Source organism: Hypanus sabinus, chromosome 5, assembly GCF_030144855.1.
Source record: "Hypanus sabinus isolate sHypSab1 chromosome 5, sHypSab1.hap1, whole genome shotgun sequence".
NCBI classification, from domain to species: domain Eukaryota; kingdom Metazoa; phylum Chordata; class Chondrichthyes; order Myliobatiformes; family Dasyatidae; genus Hypanus; species Hypanus sabinus.
In genome coordinates this window covers 92,243,419-92,258,593 of record NC_082710.1, presented here as the reverse complement: position 1 = coordinate 92,258,593, position 15,175 = coordinate 92,243,419, and the positions used below count along the sequence as shown (strand labels likewise).

Below are 15,175 nucleotides of genomic sequence, written 5' to 3'. Positions count from 1 at the left end.
CTCCAGCCAATTGATCAGTGCAGGTCTTTAGTACTTGGCTAGGTTTCCTATCTGGGCTAAATGCTTTTCATAGGTTCACCCTCCTGGCCGCTGCTCACATATCAGCCTTAGAAACAGAAATTACAGGATCTCTGGGGACTGTGGGAGTTCATGATGCTTCCTCCATATTTTGACAGTCCAAGTAAGTGCAGAAGGCACCAGTATTGTGTATAATTAAGGTGGAGATGTTATTGCTTATCCTTATAGATTGTCTGGTATTGCATCTTTAGAGGTATATGGTGTGACCAGGGAGGAACCTCTGACAGTGGGCTTGTTGTGCTCTGCACAGAGGAAGCTGGTCCACTTTTGGTGTCCACCTGCCACTCAGTTTTCACCTGTGGCTCCAAATAATAGTGTGCATGTGATAGTGGCCTCACCCTGGTACACCGCTTAGACAGACAGGCTAAACTAGGTGAGGGAACCTCCTACCCCGGTGAGGTAGGGATATGCCTACCCCAGCATGCAAAGCCAATTCCAGCAGACTGGGTGGATGAGATCAACTACAAGATTTAGTAGCCAAGAAGGCGGTGTTGCAACACTTCATAGAGAGCAAAGGCATGACAAAGCACAGAAGATGTCATGGCTATCCACAGCAGCTGAGACCATTTTTTGTACGATTGGACCGAGATTTTTGAGGCCAAGAGAGTGGAATTGCCACAGCGAAACAGCTTTTAAACTTAAAACTCCTTCTGCACAGTCTGCGTCATCATCAGAAAAGACAGACAACTAACACATTGCATCCTTTTACTTTACTGAACTTGTAAAATACTACAGACATAAATGCAAACTAACACTGGAAAAGAGAGTTCAGTCATCAAAGCAGCATTCTTTAGGCATAGAATATCATAAATTACCTTTTCTATCAGATTGGTCACACAGTTCTGTGTACTTTATAGCTATAGCTGATAACCAGCTCTTTGGTTTTGCAAACATAGAGTGAGAGGTTGGTGTTTGGGCACTACTCCAGCAGGATTTCAATCTCTCTCCTATGTGCTGACTTGTCACCACCTTTGATTCAGCCAACAATAGTAGTGTCATCAACAAACTTAAGTATGCCATTGTAGTTAGCCACACAAGCATGGGTACAAAGTGAGTAAAGCAGAGAGCTAAGCTCACAGCCTTATGCTGCACCTGTGCTGGTAAGTGAGAAGGAGATGTTGTTGCCAATCCACACTAACTGGAGTTTGCCAGTGTAGAAACAAAGGATCCATTTTCACAAAAAAGCTTTGAGACCCAGGGGGTGTTGAGCTTAGTAATGAGTTTTGAGAGGATGATAGTATTGAATTCTGAGCTGTAGACAGTGAAAAACATCCTGATGTAGAGATCTTCATTATCCAGTTGTCCAAAGCTAATAAGATGACCTGCTGTTGACCTGTTGTGATGGTAGGCCAAATGGTGCAGATCAAAGTCATGCCTCATGCAGGAGTTGATATGCTTTATGATGAACCTCTCAAAGCACTTCATCATGGTGGATGTAGGTCCTACAGAATGATCGTCTTTGAGGTAGGTTACCATGTTCTTCTTGTGCACTGGTATGAAGCAGATAGTACCTCAGACTGCTGAAGTGAAAGGTTGAAGATATCCTTAAATGTTCCAGCCACTCAATTAGCACAAGCCTTCAGAACTTGGCCAAGCGATTTCCATTGGTTCACCCTCCTAAAAGATGCTCTCACATTGGCCTACTGAATGAAATCATAGGTTTATCAGGAGCTGTGTGTGTTTGTAAAGGTGCCACCATGTTCTATCGGTCAAAGTGAGTATAAAAAGAATTCTCATCTGTGAGTTAACCTTATTGTCATTTGTTTCTTGGTTTTGTTTTGTAGGAGGTGATGGCATTCAATCCTTGCTACAATTGGCAAGCATTCCTCTGTGATTCAAGTTTAGTCAGAAATTGCCAGTCTGCACGTAAGGTGGCTTTATAGAAGTCAGACTGTACCTGCATTTCTTGTACTTTCCTAGATACCAATCCCAAAAGCTGCCAATCCATCCCTCAGCAGATGTCAGATCTCCTGGTCTAATGCATAGTGTTGAGGCTCTGCCACTGGCAATGTAAGGCCATGACAAAATGAAGGGCAGCTGCTGTACATTCAGAGCAGGCATGAACCAGCAAAAAGTTTGCTATTACTACATTCAAAAAGGAAATAATGGATTAATGGGACTTGTGCCAGAAATACTGGCAATTCCACAAGGTAGTACAGCAATTTCTCAACATATTCTTACTCATCTTACTTGAAATCACTCAGCAGGAGAGGATAATGTTCAGAAGTAGTATACAAAGCACCCCCCCACCCCCAAATGAAGGTTAGAAGTAGTGATTGTCATCAAATCTAAGTTCATGAATATAATATAGTTTCGCATCAAACTCCCTAGCTACAGAAATCACTGCAGTTGCTCAGAAAAGCAATTTGAGCTGCATGAAAAAATGTCATTGGTATCATTGTTTAGAAACATTTTTTGGCCAAGAAATATTGCTTTTATAATGAAGTCAAGTGCATATTAGAAAGAACATTTGCAGTAGTGAGATAATGAAACTCCCAAGGAAAAGAAACTGCACCTCAGCTAACAGACATCTTCTAAAATAGTTGTGGACCCAACATCTACCCATTTTTGCCATTGCAAAAAGTTAAACTATACCCCATAACTCTCAACCCTCAATAATTTGAAACGAGGGGTGGAGCGAAGTGATGATGGTGCTAAATAGTGATTCTTTTGTTGCATCTTTCGAAACAGTTCTATTTCCATCTTTAATATCTCTGTTTTTCCCTTTCAAGGCTCTTTTAAAGATCCTGACCTGGAATTACACACTGACTAGGGTTCTTTGTGGGAATGGGACCTGCGTTCGGGGTTTCACAACTGGCCATTGTTTGGCACGCCAAAGGCTTGGCCTAAGAGTCCAGGTTGGATTCAGAAGCCTAGGATTTTGGTGCTCTGGAGGCAAGTAGATTGAAGGTCGGTGCAATGGCAGGAGATCTGTGTGTCATCGGGGCAGTCGCAATATCTGTGGCTGTTTACCAAGAGATCTTTGGACACAGAGCTTGATAAAAGCAATGTAATGACTTTTAACATCGAAAACCAGCGAGTTATTTGTTATGTCTCCACTCTCACTCTGAAAAAGGGACATCTCTTTCTCCTTGTGGAATGTCGAATTCTGGGTGAACATTGTAGTCATTGAGGTAACTGCAAGTCTGTGTCTTTGCTGTTGCGTTGCTCACACTTGACTGCTTGGTGGTGGGTGCCGATGCCTTTTTTTGCTGCTGGGGGGGGGAGTGGGTATTGTTGCTTGCTGCCGCTTACGCAGGGGAGGGAGGGGAACTGGGGAGGACTTCGGGGTTCTAACATTTAACTGCCTTTGGGAGCACTCCTCTGTTTTCATGAATGACTGTGAAGAAAAAGCATTTCAGGATGTATATTGTATACATTTCTCTGACATTAAATATACCTTTGAAACCTTTGAAAAGGCAAGACTGTTGACTTCACCATAAGCACATCAAATGATATTTATAGTACTTTGTAGAAATGCGATATTACCTAACCAGCCAAAACAAAACTTGCTTAATATACAACTTATCTTATCCCTAAAAATCTGTTTTTATGGCAGCTTTTATTCCAGAGCTGAAGAGCTATTTCAAGTTTCAGTATATTCATCACCATCATTATGTACCATGTGGAATGACGAGGGCAATTATGGTCTTCTCTCTGTCTTTAAGACCATGATTGTTCTTGTCAAATTTTTTTACAGAAGTGGTTTGCCATTGCATTCTTCTCGGCCATGTCTTTACAAGATGGGTGACCCAGCCATTATCAATACTCTTCAGAGATTGTCTGCCTGGAGTCAGAGGTCGCATAAGCAGGACTTGTGATGTGCACCAGCTGCTCATACAAACATCCACCACCTGCTCCCATGGATTCACGTCATCTGATTTGGGGGGGGCTACTCCTTACTCAAGGGTGACCTGCAGCCTAGCAGAGGGATGGAGTGCCTTACACCTCCTTTGGTAGAGTCATATCTCCATCCCACCATCCAATACAGTATTTTATTCAGACTAAAATAAAAATTATTATCAAGACCATAGGTTCACACAGCATCATTTATGGTACATTTGAGTGCTTCTCTTTTTCGTATGGTTTGGTCTGAGTGGTCAGGGAGTAAATTATTTTATTAATTTTACTTTATTAATTTAAATAATTTGAATGAATTATTTTATTAGTTTCATTTTATGTGTGTTGCTCCAAATTAATTTGCCTATAATGTTGCCCGTTTATCAACAGCTGCACAAGGCAGAGTGTTACTATTCCCATGGGACATTGAGTTCATTGCTTCCACTCCCCAGATTTGAGCCAGAATCCAATGAAAACTACAGAATTAACAAGTACTCTCCTTAAACTGTAAATTATTTCTAAATTTGCAGTTATTTAGCATAATTTCCTTCAGAAATGCAACATTCTGACCGACTCATCGCTATTTCTGATCTCTGACATCTTAAAATGGAAAAGGAGCATCCCAGAGAGTAATCAGCACTTCAAATGATTAAGACAGGAACAGAGAGAAGCAGATACAAACAGTGGGAAGTGCAGATAGTATCCCATTTACCCGGTCAAGCCCCACCTGTGGCAAAGTCTATGGTGCCACAAGTCTAGATAGCACTCTTTAAACACTTCAGAACCTAAAGCATTGGAGCACAATATCCTTCACTCCAAAACAAAATGTCCAAAAGAGAAAGAAAAGGAGCTGGGAGCAAGAAGTAACATGAATTTAACTGGTATATCACAAATTCTGCAAGGTTTTCATGACTGAGATATTACTAACTGATAATAATAATCAAACTGTTGCATACTGTTTGAATGATAATTTAATAAGTGAAAGAATGTCATGCTTTTTATGTACGCTAATTAAGGCTGTAATTAACTAAATTTTAATTTGCTGGTATTGGATGTCTATTGCTGTCACCTCTAATAATTTTGAAGGATTTGTGGCGATATAATGTGTTTCTAACAGCAGTGAACTAATTTTGCGGGTGTACTGTTCCCCATTGTGCATGCAGATGATTTTATGGCAAAATATAGTCAGATTCACCAAAACACTGCATCTTCAGTTACACTCTGATCATCATCACATCAAAATTCCAGGGATTTATGGCAATCATTGATCACTCAGTATGCGGGTCATTGTAGATTAACTAAAAGAAGAATTCATGAGGCTAATCTCCATTAAAATAATGTGTGTATTTACATGAAGAAAAAAAAGAGAAAATAATCTGCCCGGCCAGCTGCACTGTATAAGGGATTTTGAACAGAAGATTGATTTACTAGCACTAATGATATCCTGGGTTCAGATAATGGCTGGAAATTGTTTGAGCTTCCTTCTGGTGGAATATGTGAAATCTAAATCCTTCAAAGTTTCAATTATTGTTTGGCAATCACCACTACATACTGCTGCATGTCTCCAATTATTTCCACATATTTTACAAGGACCCTTCATTGATCTAACATCACAACATTAAAGTGGCAGAACTAGCAAATACAGTAGTGGTGGTCAGAATGCTTTTATACAGATGCATGAATATACAGGCAATGGAGGAATACAGATCATGTGCATTCAGAAGGGATTCAGTTTAATTAGATATTGCATTCAGCACAGAAGACATAGGCCGAAGGGCTTGTTCCTGTAGAAATGAAATTAGAATCATCTTATTATTGTTACACGTACTGTACCAAGATGCAGTGAAAAACATTACGTCTTGCATAATGTTTATGTAGAGCGGAACATTACTCAATGCACTGCGGTCGAACAAGGTAGAGCAATAGCAAAGCAGAATAAATAGGGCCCATGATGGACTCCATTTTGCGCCGAGAAAGATTGAAATGATCGAGGTGAGTGAGTGCTCGGTGCCGTCTATCGGCCTCTCGCTCGCTGTGTGTGACACTCTCTTTCTCCCACTTCCTCGCTGCTCCTGAGGGAAGGTCCCTGCATTCAAATGCTCTCTCCATGCTGTCAATGGTACCAAAACTCCGGGTCTGCGGTTTGCGGATTGGGCTGTAGCTCACATTATGATGTGTTTCTGATTGCTCCCTTTTCTGCTGTTATTTTGGGTGACCTTGAATTGGGGCAGCCTGCAGATAATGAGCTGAACAGACTATAGACTCTTTTGATTTTGTGTCTTATTTTCTGTGTTTTCATTCATACTTTCTTGTTGCCATTTGTGCTGTCTGTCTTTCTGCATGTGGGAGGGTTGATGTTTTTGTTTAAACAGTTTCCATGGTTTTCTTTGTTTCATGGTGTCTGTGAGGAAGGCTAATCTCAAGGGTTGTATTCTGCATTCATACTTTGAGAATAAGTACCCTTTGAATCCCTAAAAAAGTAACAGCTACAGGCAAGTGCAGTACAGATAAACAAGATCATGAGGAGGTAGATTGTGAGGTTAAGAGTCCAACTTATCATACTAGTGAACTATTTGATAGTCTTATAAGAGTGTAGAAGTTTCCCTTAAACCTGCTAGTGAGGGCTTAGAGACTTTTTTATCTTCTGTCCTATGCTCTATAAAATCACAGATTCACTAGGGATCTGATTGGTCTTGCTACTGTCATCATAAGACCATAAGACATAGCAGCAGAATTAGGCCATTTAGCCTATCGAGTCTGCTCTACCATTCACTCGACCCCATACACCTGCCTTCTCACCATATTGGTTCATGTCCTAACCGATCAGGAAACTATCAACTTACACCTTAGGTATATGCATGGACTTGTTCGCCATCACAGTCTGTAACAGAGCATTTCACAGATTCACTTAAAGGTCACCCCTCAATTTTGAGGCCCTCTAGTTCTGGATACCCCCACCAGAGGAAACACTCTCTCCATATCCACCCTATCTAGTCCTTTCTGTATTTGGTAGGTTTCAATGAGATCCTCCCGCATTCTTCTAAATTCCAGTAAGTACAGGCCCAAAGCTACTAAACACTCCTCATGTGTTAACCCCTTCCTCCCCAGAATCATCCTCGTGAATCTCCTCTGGACTCTCTTCAATGACAACTCATCCTTTCTGAGATAAGGGACCCAAAACTGTTGACAATTCTCCAAGCAACACAGATTTTCTGTTCTTTGTGATTTGATAGTACTCCAAATGCAGCCTGACTAGTGTCTTATAAAGGCTCAGCATTATCTCCTTGCTTTTATATTTTATTCCCCTTGAAATAAATGCCAACATTGTCTTTTCCTTCTTTACCATAGACTCAATCTTAGATTAACCTTCCAGGACTCTTGCACGAGGACTCCTAAGTCCCTCTCCACTTCTGATGTTTGAACTTTCTCCCCATTTAGATAACAGTCCGCACTATTGTTCCTCTTACCAAAGTGCATTCTCATACGTTTCACAACACTGTATTCCATCTGCCACTTTTTTGCCCATTCTTCCAATTGGTCCAAGTCCTGCTGCAATCACATTTCCTCAGCACTACCTACTCCTCCACCTATAGAACCATTTAACCATAGAACACTACAGCACAGAAAACAGGCCATTCGGCCCTTCTAGCCTGTGCCAAAACTTTATTCCGCTAATCCCATTGACCTGCATCCAGTCCATAACTGTCCAGACCCCTTCCAGCCATGTATCTATCCAATTTATTCTTAAAACTTAAGAGTGAGCCCACATTTACCATGTCAGTTGGCAGCTCGTTCTACACTCCCACCACTCTCTGAGTGAAGAAGTTACCCCAACGTTCCCCCTAAACCTTTCCCTTTTCACCCTGAAGCCATGTTCTCTCATATTTATCTCTCCTAATCTAAGTGGAAAGAGCCTACTTGCATTTACTCTGTCTATACCCCTCATAATTTTGTAAACCTCCATCAAATCTCCCCTCATTCTTCTACACTCCAAGGAATAAAGTCCTAACCTGTTCAATCTTAACTGTAACTCAACTCCGGAAGACCCAGCGACGTCCTAGTAAATTTTCTTTGCACTCTTTCAATCTCACTGATACCCTTCATATAGTTAGGTGACCAGAACTGGACACAATGCTCCTAATTTAGTCTCACCAGTGTCCTATACAACCTCATCATAACATCCCAACTCCTATACTCAATACCTTGATTTACGAATGTCAGGATGCTGAAAGCCTTCTTCACAACCTTGTCCACCTGTGACGCCACTTTCAGGGAATTATGTATCTGAACTCCCAGATCCCTTTGTTCCTCTGCGTTCCTCAGTGCCCTACCTATCTTCACATCATCTGCAAACCTTGCCCAAAGCCATCAGTTCCATTATCTAAATCATTGATAAACAATGTGAAAAGTAGCAGTCACAACACTGACCCCTGAGAAACAACATTAGTCACTGACAGCCAACTAGGAAAGTCCCTTTTATTCCCACTCACAGTCTCCCGCCTGTCAGTCATTCCACTATCCATGCCAGTATCTTTCTTGTAACGTCGTAGGATTTTATCTTGTTAAGCAGCCTCAAGTGTGGCACCTTATCAAATGCCTTCTGAAAATCCAAGTAAATGGCATCCACTGCCTCTCCTTTGTCCACTCTGCTGGTTATTTCCTTGAAGAACTCAAACAGGTTTGTCAGGCAAGATTTCCCTTTACAGAAACCATGCTAACTTTGACTTATTTTATCATTAGTCTCCAAGTACCCCAAAACCTCATCATTAACAATAGACACCAACACTTTCCCAGTAACTGAGGTTAGGTTAACTGGCCTGTAATTTCCTTTCTTTTGCCGTCCTCCCTTCTTTAAGAATGGAGTGACATTTGCAATCTTCCAGTCCTCCGGGACCATGACAGAATAAAGTGATTCTTGAAAGACCACAAGTGCATTTGTTATCTCTTCAGCAACCTTTCTCAGGGCACTGAGACGCAGCCCATTTGGTCCAGGTGACTTATCCGCTTTAAGATATTTGAGTATGCCAGCACTTTTTTTCCTTTGTGAACTATTACTTCTGAATTAAGCCAAGAGAGAGAAGGTAAAACATGTTTCATATGATTTTTTCTTTAGTTTGCTTGCGTTATCTTTACAATCTGCCTTAACTGACTTGAAACTGGTGTAAAAATATACTTTGACTTGATTTATTGAAATTAAGGAATTTCAGCCTTCATGTTTGCTGACAATTTTTACACTTGTGGGAATGAAATAATAGGGAAAAATATGTACACAGAGAGATTAGTAACTCTACCTCTGAATCAAGAATGTATTTTCAATATTCATTTCATTGAATACTTACATGTGGATCGTGGTACCATCTGGTAAGTTCATGTCCGAAAAGTAAAAAAGAGTAAATTTTGCAAATGATTTGTCCACATAATTTATTTTCCTGGCCTGATGGGATGCCAGCTGTCCACTCCTGTGAGCAGCATTCAGTCATTAAACTCTGTGTTACAAAATTTACGATAGCCGTGACCAGAACACTTTGAGCATACCACAGTGAAACTGCTATTTAAGTGACTTAATTTTGAATCCCAACCTGGTCTCATATTCACAGGCTAATGCTACAAATCTTTGCTCCTAACTTGGCACCTTGGACACTTCAAGGCAAAGCAGAAATTCAGGTCACTTCTGACCATTCATTTTAAACATGGACCAACAAGATTATGAATAGCCCATTCATGTCTTTAAGCCTGTCCGTTCAATTAGACCATTACTGATTTAGCTCTTAATTCAATTTCACTGTCTTTTCCTCTTGACCTAAATACTCCCAGTTATTTTCAGCTGCTAGGAATAATACAATTCTTTATTTCAGCTTCCCTCTGAAGATTGAACTTCCAAACTGCAGCAGGAAACTGAAACCAATCATACTACCAACTAGATTAAAAACTTTGCTGAAGAACAAAATAATAGATGGCAATTTAATACCAAGCAGTAATTCAGTCAAGCAGTTCTGCTGATATTCTTGAATTGCTCAAGCATTACTGTCAGTGTACTCAATTTGAATTAATGCCTTGAGCAAAATAATATAATCTGTTGCTAACTACCTTGCATTTTATAAACACTTTCAAGTATTTCTCTGAGCTAATATGTAAATATAAACAGGAGAACATCTGCAGATGCTGGAAATCCAAAGCAACACATACAAAATGCTGGAGGAACTCAACAGGTCAGGCAGCATCTATGGAAATGAATAGATAGTTGATGTTTTGGGCTGTATCCCTTCTTCAGGACGGAGAAGGAAGGAGGAAGATGTAATTGCATATACTTTAAAGATGTATGGCACAAAAAAAAGACAATTGCCTGTCATGTCCCCATCAGTCAAGGCAAAGACATGCAGTGTAATTCCACCTTCATATACTAGGTGCTTCAAGTTGCACCTATTTAGTTAATGCTAAAGTACTGTTTTAAGTAAGATCAACAGCTCGGTCTTTACTAGACTTTCAGGCAGTAAATTCCAGACATTTAATAATATTTGGTAAAACAAAACCCTTAACATCCTTCTAATTTTTCATTCACTCGCTTTCAGTCTATTGCCTCTAGATTTTAATTCATATGTCAAATAAAAAAGGTTCTTCTTACTAACATTTACAGGTGCTTCATACTAAAATTTCAACTATATCCCTCAGCCTCCTCTGTTCCAAAGAAAATCACTTTAGATTATCCAACAAACTCAGCAGGTCCAAAACTCAAGGTTTTGTCCTGAAATTTCGATATTATCTCTCCTCACACAGATGGTCCTTGACCTGCTGAGTTCCTCACAGGTTGCTGCTCCAGATGCCGGCATCTGCAATCTCTTTTGTCTCCTTTTAGTTTATCCAATTTTTGCTCATAGCTCAAATTTTCCAGTCACTAACATCTTTGGAAAGCTCATCAGTGCACTTGCTCATTTGTCCTCATGCAATCATGCATCTTTGTATGCACCGACCAGACCTGTACCAGTCTCTTAAGCCATGTCCAACTAGTTCAATCCTCCGACTCTTACATGCATTAGCTAAAAACAGAAAGCATGCTGTATCCCTTTTAAACTAAATTATTGATACTTCTTGCTATTTTAAGGATTTGTAGTGTCTACTCCGACATGGGTCATAATGATGTTGATGATGAGTGCCTTCACCAATTAATACCTTCGCATTTATCATGTATTCCTTTGCTTTTCTGCATTATCTCACACACCATTGGGTCAAAATCCATTTGCCACTTTTATACTCAAATGCCCAGATCATTTATTTGTCTACAGTGTTAAAGATGTCCTCTTCACAGTTAAACATATGATCATATTTTGTATCATTTACACATTTATACATGATACTCCCCATGTTAAGTGCACGTGATAACATATGAAATTGAAGTGTAATTAGTCTGTATGCCCCTTCATGCCTGCTCTGCCTTTTGATAAGATCTTTGCTCATGGTAACTACTTAATGTCACTTTCCTGCATTAATCCAATACTGCCCTAATTCCTTCAATTGCAAAACTCTAAAAAAACCTAAAAAATAGAGAGTGTTGGTGAGATTTGGGCATGCCACGTTGGAACTAGAAGCATGGCATCACTTGTGGGTTGCTCAGTGCAACCCTTACTGATTTGATTTGACACAAATGATGCATTTCACAATATGTTTTAATATTTCAATGTATATCATTAAATCTATCACTCTCTGCTTTGAAAATATTCAAGGACTACATCTTCATTGACCTCTTGGGTAAAGCATACCAAAGATTAGCTACCTCTGTCCTGAATGACTGGCCCCTCGTTTTGATACTGTGAGCCCCCATTCTAAATACAAAGGGACTCTCCTTGCTGCTTCTATCAAGTGGAGCAGCATGATTTTGCATGTTTCAAGAAATCATGTCTCACTGTCCTAAGCTCAAGTCATAGATCCAGTCTACTCAGCTCTTCCTCATGGGGCAAACCCTTCTCCTCAGAATCAAGCAAATGTATTTTCATGACAATTCCTCTTTTTCCAGTACATCTACATTATCCTTCTGTTTCTATGCTCACTGGTGGGTGACATTGGATGCGTTTCATAGATTACTGCCTTGAGGTTTTGGTTTCCTAAAATCCTTCCTAACCTTCATCACTTGGAGATTTCCTCCTGTACAGACTCCTGCAACAATGGCAAGTGTTTGAGATATTTCCAATATTTCTTGGCTTTCAACAGTCTTATTGGTTGCAATATCAATATACACACTTCAGATGATAAGGTAGCTATTAGATTACTTTTTCTGGCTTCTTTTTAGGGATTTCCATTCCATTCAACATGCTCATTTCTACCTCCTTATTCCTAGATTGCAACTCATGGATGGGTCTCCTGGTGATTTCAACTTTCAACTTTCACATTCTTCAGGAACTTGTACACCTGTATGATATACAATATTTTGCAGCATTTAGTGCAATTTCAAAGGGCACTCTGAAGACATGTGAATCCTTTGGGCCCTATACCAGGCTGTGATGCAATCAGTCAGCATGCTCTCCACCATGCTTCCATAAAAATTTGCAAGTATTTGATGACATAAAGAATCTCCTCAAACCATTGGGGTGCTTTCTTCATGATTGCAGTGCTGTGTTGGGCCTGGGATAGCTCCTCTAAGATATTGACTCCCAGGAACTTGAGACTGCTCAACTGTTCTAACACTGACCCCTCAAAGAGGACTGGTGGGTCTTCTCCTAACTTCCCCTTACTGAATCAATTCCTTTGACTTTCTGACATTGAGTGTGAGGTTGTTGTTGTGACACCACTTCAACCAGCCAATTGATCTCCCTCCTGTGTAAGCCTCCTTATCATCATCTGAAATTCTACCAACAACAGTGGAGTCATCAGCAAATTAATAGATGGCACTTGAGCTGTTCTAAATCATGAAGTCATGAGTGTAGAGAGAGCAAGCAGTGGGCTAAGCATACATCCTTGAGATGCACCTGTGTTGACAGTCAGTGAGGAGTAAATGTTATGATCAATCCACACTGACTGAGGTCTCCCAATATGGAAGCTGAGGATTCAGTTGCAGAGACAGGTAAAGAGCCTCAGGTTTTGAAGCATGGCTATTAGTACTGAAACTATGGTGTTGAACACCAATCAATGAACAGTAGCCTAGCATTTGTTTTGCTGTTGTCTAGGTGCTCCAAGGCAGGGTGGAGAGGCAGTGACCCAGTGCAGAAATTTGCACTTCCCTTCTGAAGTTAGGACTTATGCTCAAGTACTTTCATTTGCCAGCCTGCACATGACATGTTCTGCACTGCCTCATCAAGAAAGGTCTGAAGATTTTACTTTTTAGCTCATGTCCTCAGCCTGTCCATGTAATCACCAATGTTTCCCTTATTCTCCAAGTTCAAGTTGGTTTATGCAATATTTTAAAGCTCATGATATCTGAAGACACCGAGTTAAAATATCTTATAAATGTCCTCATTAAAGAACTCATTCCTGGTTCATGACATCGGTATTCTCACCAAGATCTCAAAAGCTTTGCGCTTGCAACTAGCAACAATATTGCTTTCTACAATTCTCATTTGGTTGTGTTTCTCTGTTTTGTGTCCTCTCCCAGGATCCTGATGATAATGTTCACTGCATTTCACAATGCTTATTCCAAATACAGAAACAATGACCAAGTTCTCTTACATTTCTCAAGCTTACTAGCATATTCACCACATCCACCATCTGTCTTTCACTCTGCTTTCCCCTATAGAATCCTGACTTCTGTTACTTCATACCTAATTACTACTCCAGAACTCCAAGCAACAGCATTTCAAGCGCATCACCAATATTTGTGCTGCAGTGCACTAAGGTGCAGGAACAAAGCATCCTCTACTGAAGGTAATCAACATATTTTTAACTTGTGTCTCATGTATAAGTCATACTACATGCCACATACCCCTTAGAGGCACAAACATATTCATATCTTATTTCATCATGCCACATTTAGTATCTCAGTTATGAACCATCTAATCACAGCATGCCAGGTTTCTAAACTTCAGTTTACAGTTGAAACTGTAAATAGAAGTTGGGTCTTTAGATTGATATGTTAACATTTTGCTAAAGAAACAAATTATTTATGAATTTTAGAACATAAATAATATTTATATTATAACTCTCTTGAAAGCTTTAATGTTTTGAGCATCAATTCACCCTATTGTTTCTTTGGCTTCATAGTTGCAAAATCCTCCTCATGTTTTCCTATCGCACTCCAAAATAAAACATCTATTGAAATATTTCACTACCACTAAAAACTTCAATTACGTCAACAAATTCCCTCTTTATCAGAACCATGCTGACTATCTTTACCTCTCCAATCATGCAAATCTTAATCAGGAAAGCCATTAGCACTGAAATATAAATAGCAGAAAGTATTGTTTCCATAAACAATAAGCAATTTACATACTGCTTGTAAATTGATAGACAGCACTTACCTTGGACATATTGGTAATCCTTCGCCTCCAATATTGCAAGTCACTTTTTCCTCAAGAGCAGGACAATCACTGCCACCCCCTACAGCTGTATGCTTTATAAATCGATTCCTGCTTCTGTACCCGGGAGACATGCCAGGTAATTGACATGTTTTAGAGCATGAGCTCCACTCAGACCATTCAGAAACTCCACATTCTCTGGGCATAACACATGATTGAAAGATGGTGGGGGTATTGCCATGGGTACACAGGCTAAAGAAGGGAAGAAAAACAAGCAGCAATTCATTAATACCAAATCGATCATGTTCCTAAAACACATACAGTATCTTGATTAATAACAGAACAAAAAAGGCTTATAACCTTGTATAACTCAGGACACTGTTTCAACTCTTGTAGAAGTTTTATTGGATCCTATCCACCAAGTTTCCAGTGCCTGCTGACTTTAGTCATCCAACTGTTTGGTTCAGCATTATGCTTGACCCTTATAATTTCATAAAAAAAACAAAAGAAATAGAAGCAGGACTCTGTCATATGCTTCTCAGTCTGCTTCATGTTTCTTTATGACCATGGTTTGTCTTGTACCTGATGTACTTGCTCTCTCCTGATTACATTACTGACTGATCTGCTGAGTATCCGGAAAGTCTACTGATTTCTACCTTGGCATCACACAGTAGCTCTGCTATCGTCACCCTCTGACATGGTGGTTAGATATTTACAAATATGTACAATCCTAAAATTTAAAAAAAAATTCTGGACAACTATATATTTTTAAGCTCTCCTGAAGTGAGAATGGAAGAAGTTTCTTTATGTTGGTTGGT

At 39.9% G+C, this 15,175-nt stretch overlaps 1 protein-coding gene across 5 annotated transcripts in view; it reads right to left on the bottom strand.

Moving 5' to 3' along the window:
* Window positions 1–15,175, bottom strand: part of thsd7ba (thrombospondin, type I, domain containing 7Ba) — a 969,622-nt gene that overhangs the window by 619,328 nt on the left and 335,119 nt on the right. For all 5 annotated transcript variants that reach the window (XM_059970235.1, XM_059970236.1, XM_059970238.1 and 2 more), the window contains exon 4: window positions 14,361–14,609. In XM_059970235.1, the coding sequence (XP_059826218.1) occupies window positions 14,361–14,609 (249 nt within the window). The remainder of the gene's footprint in view (window positions 1–14,360; window positions 14,610–15,175) is intronic.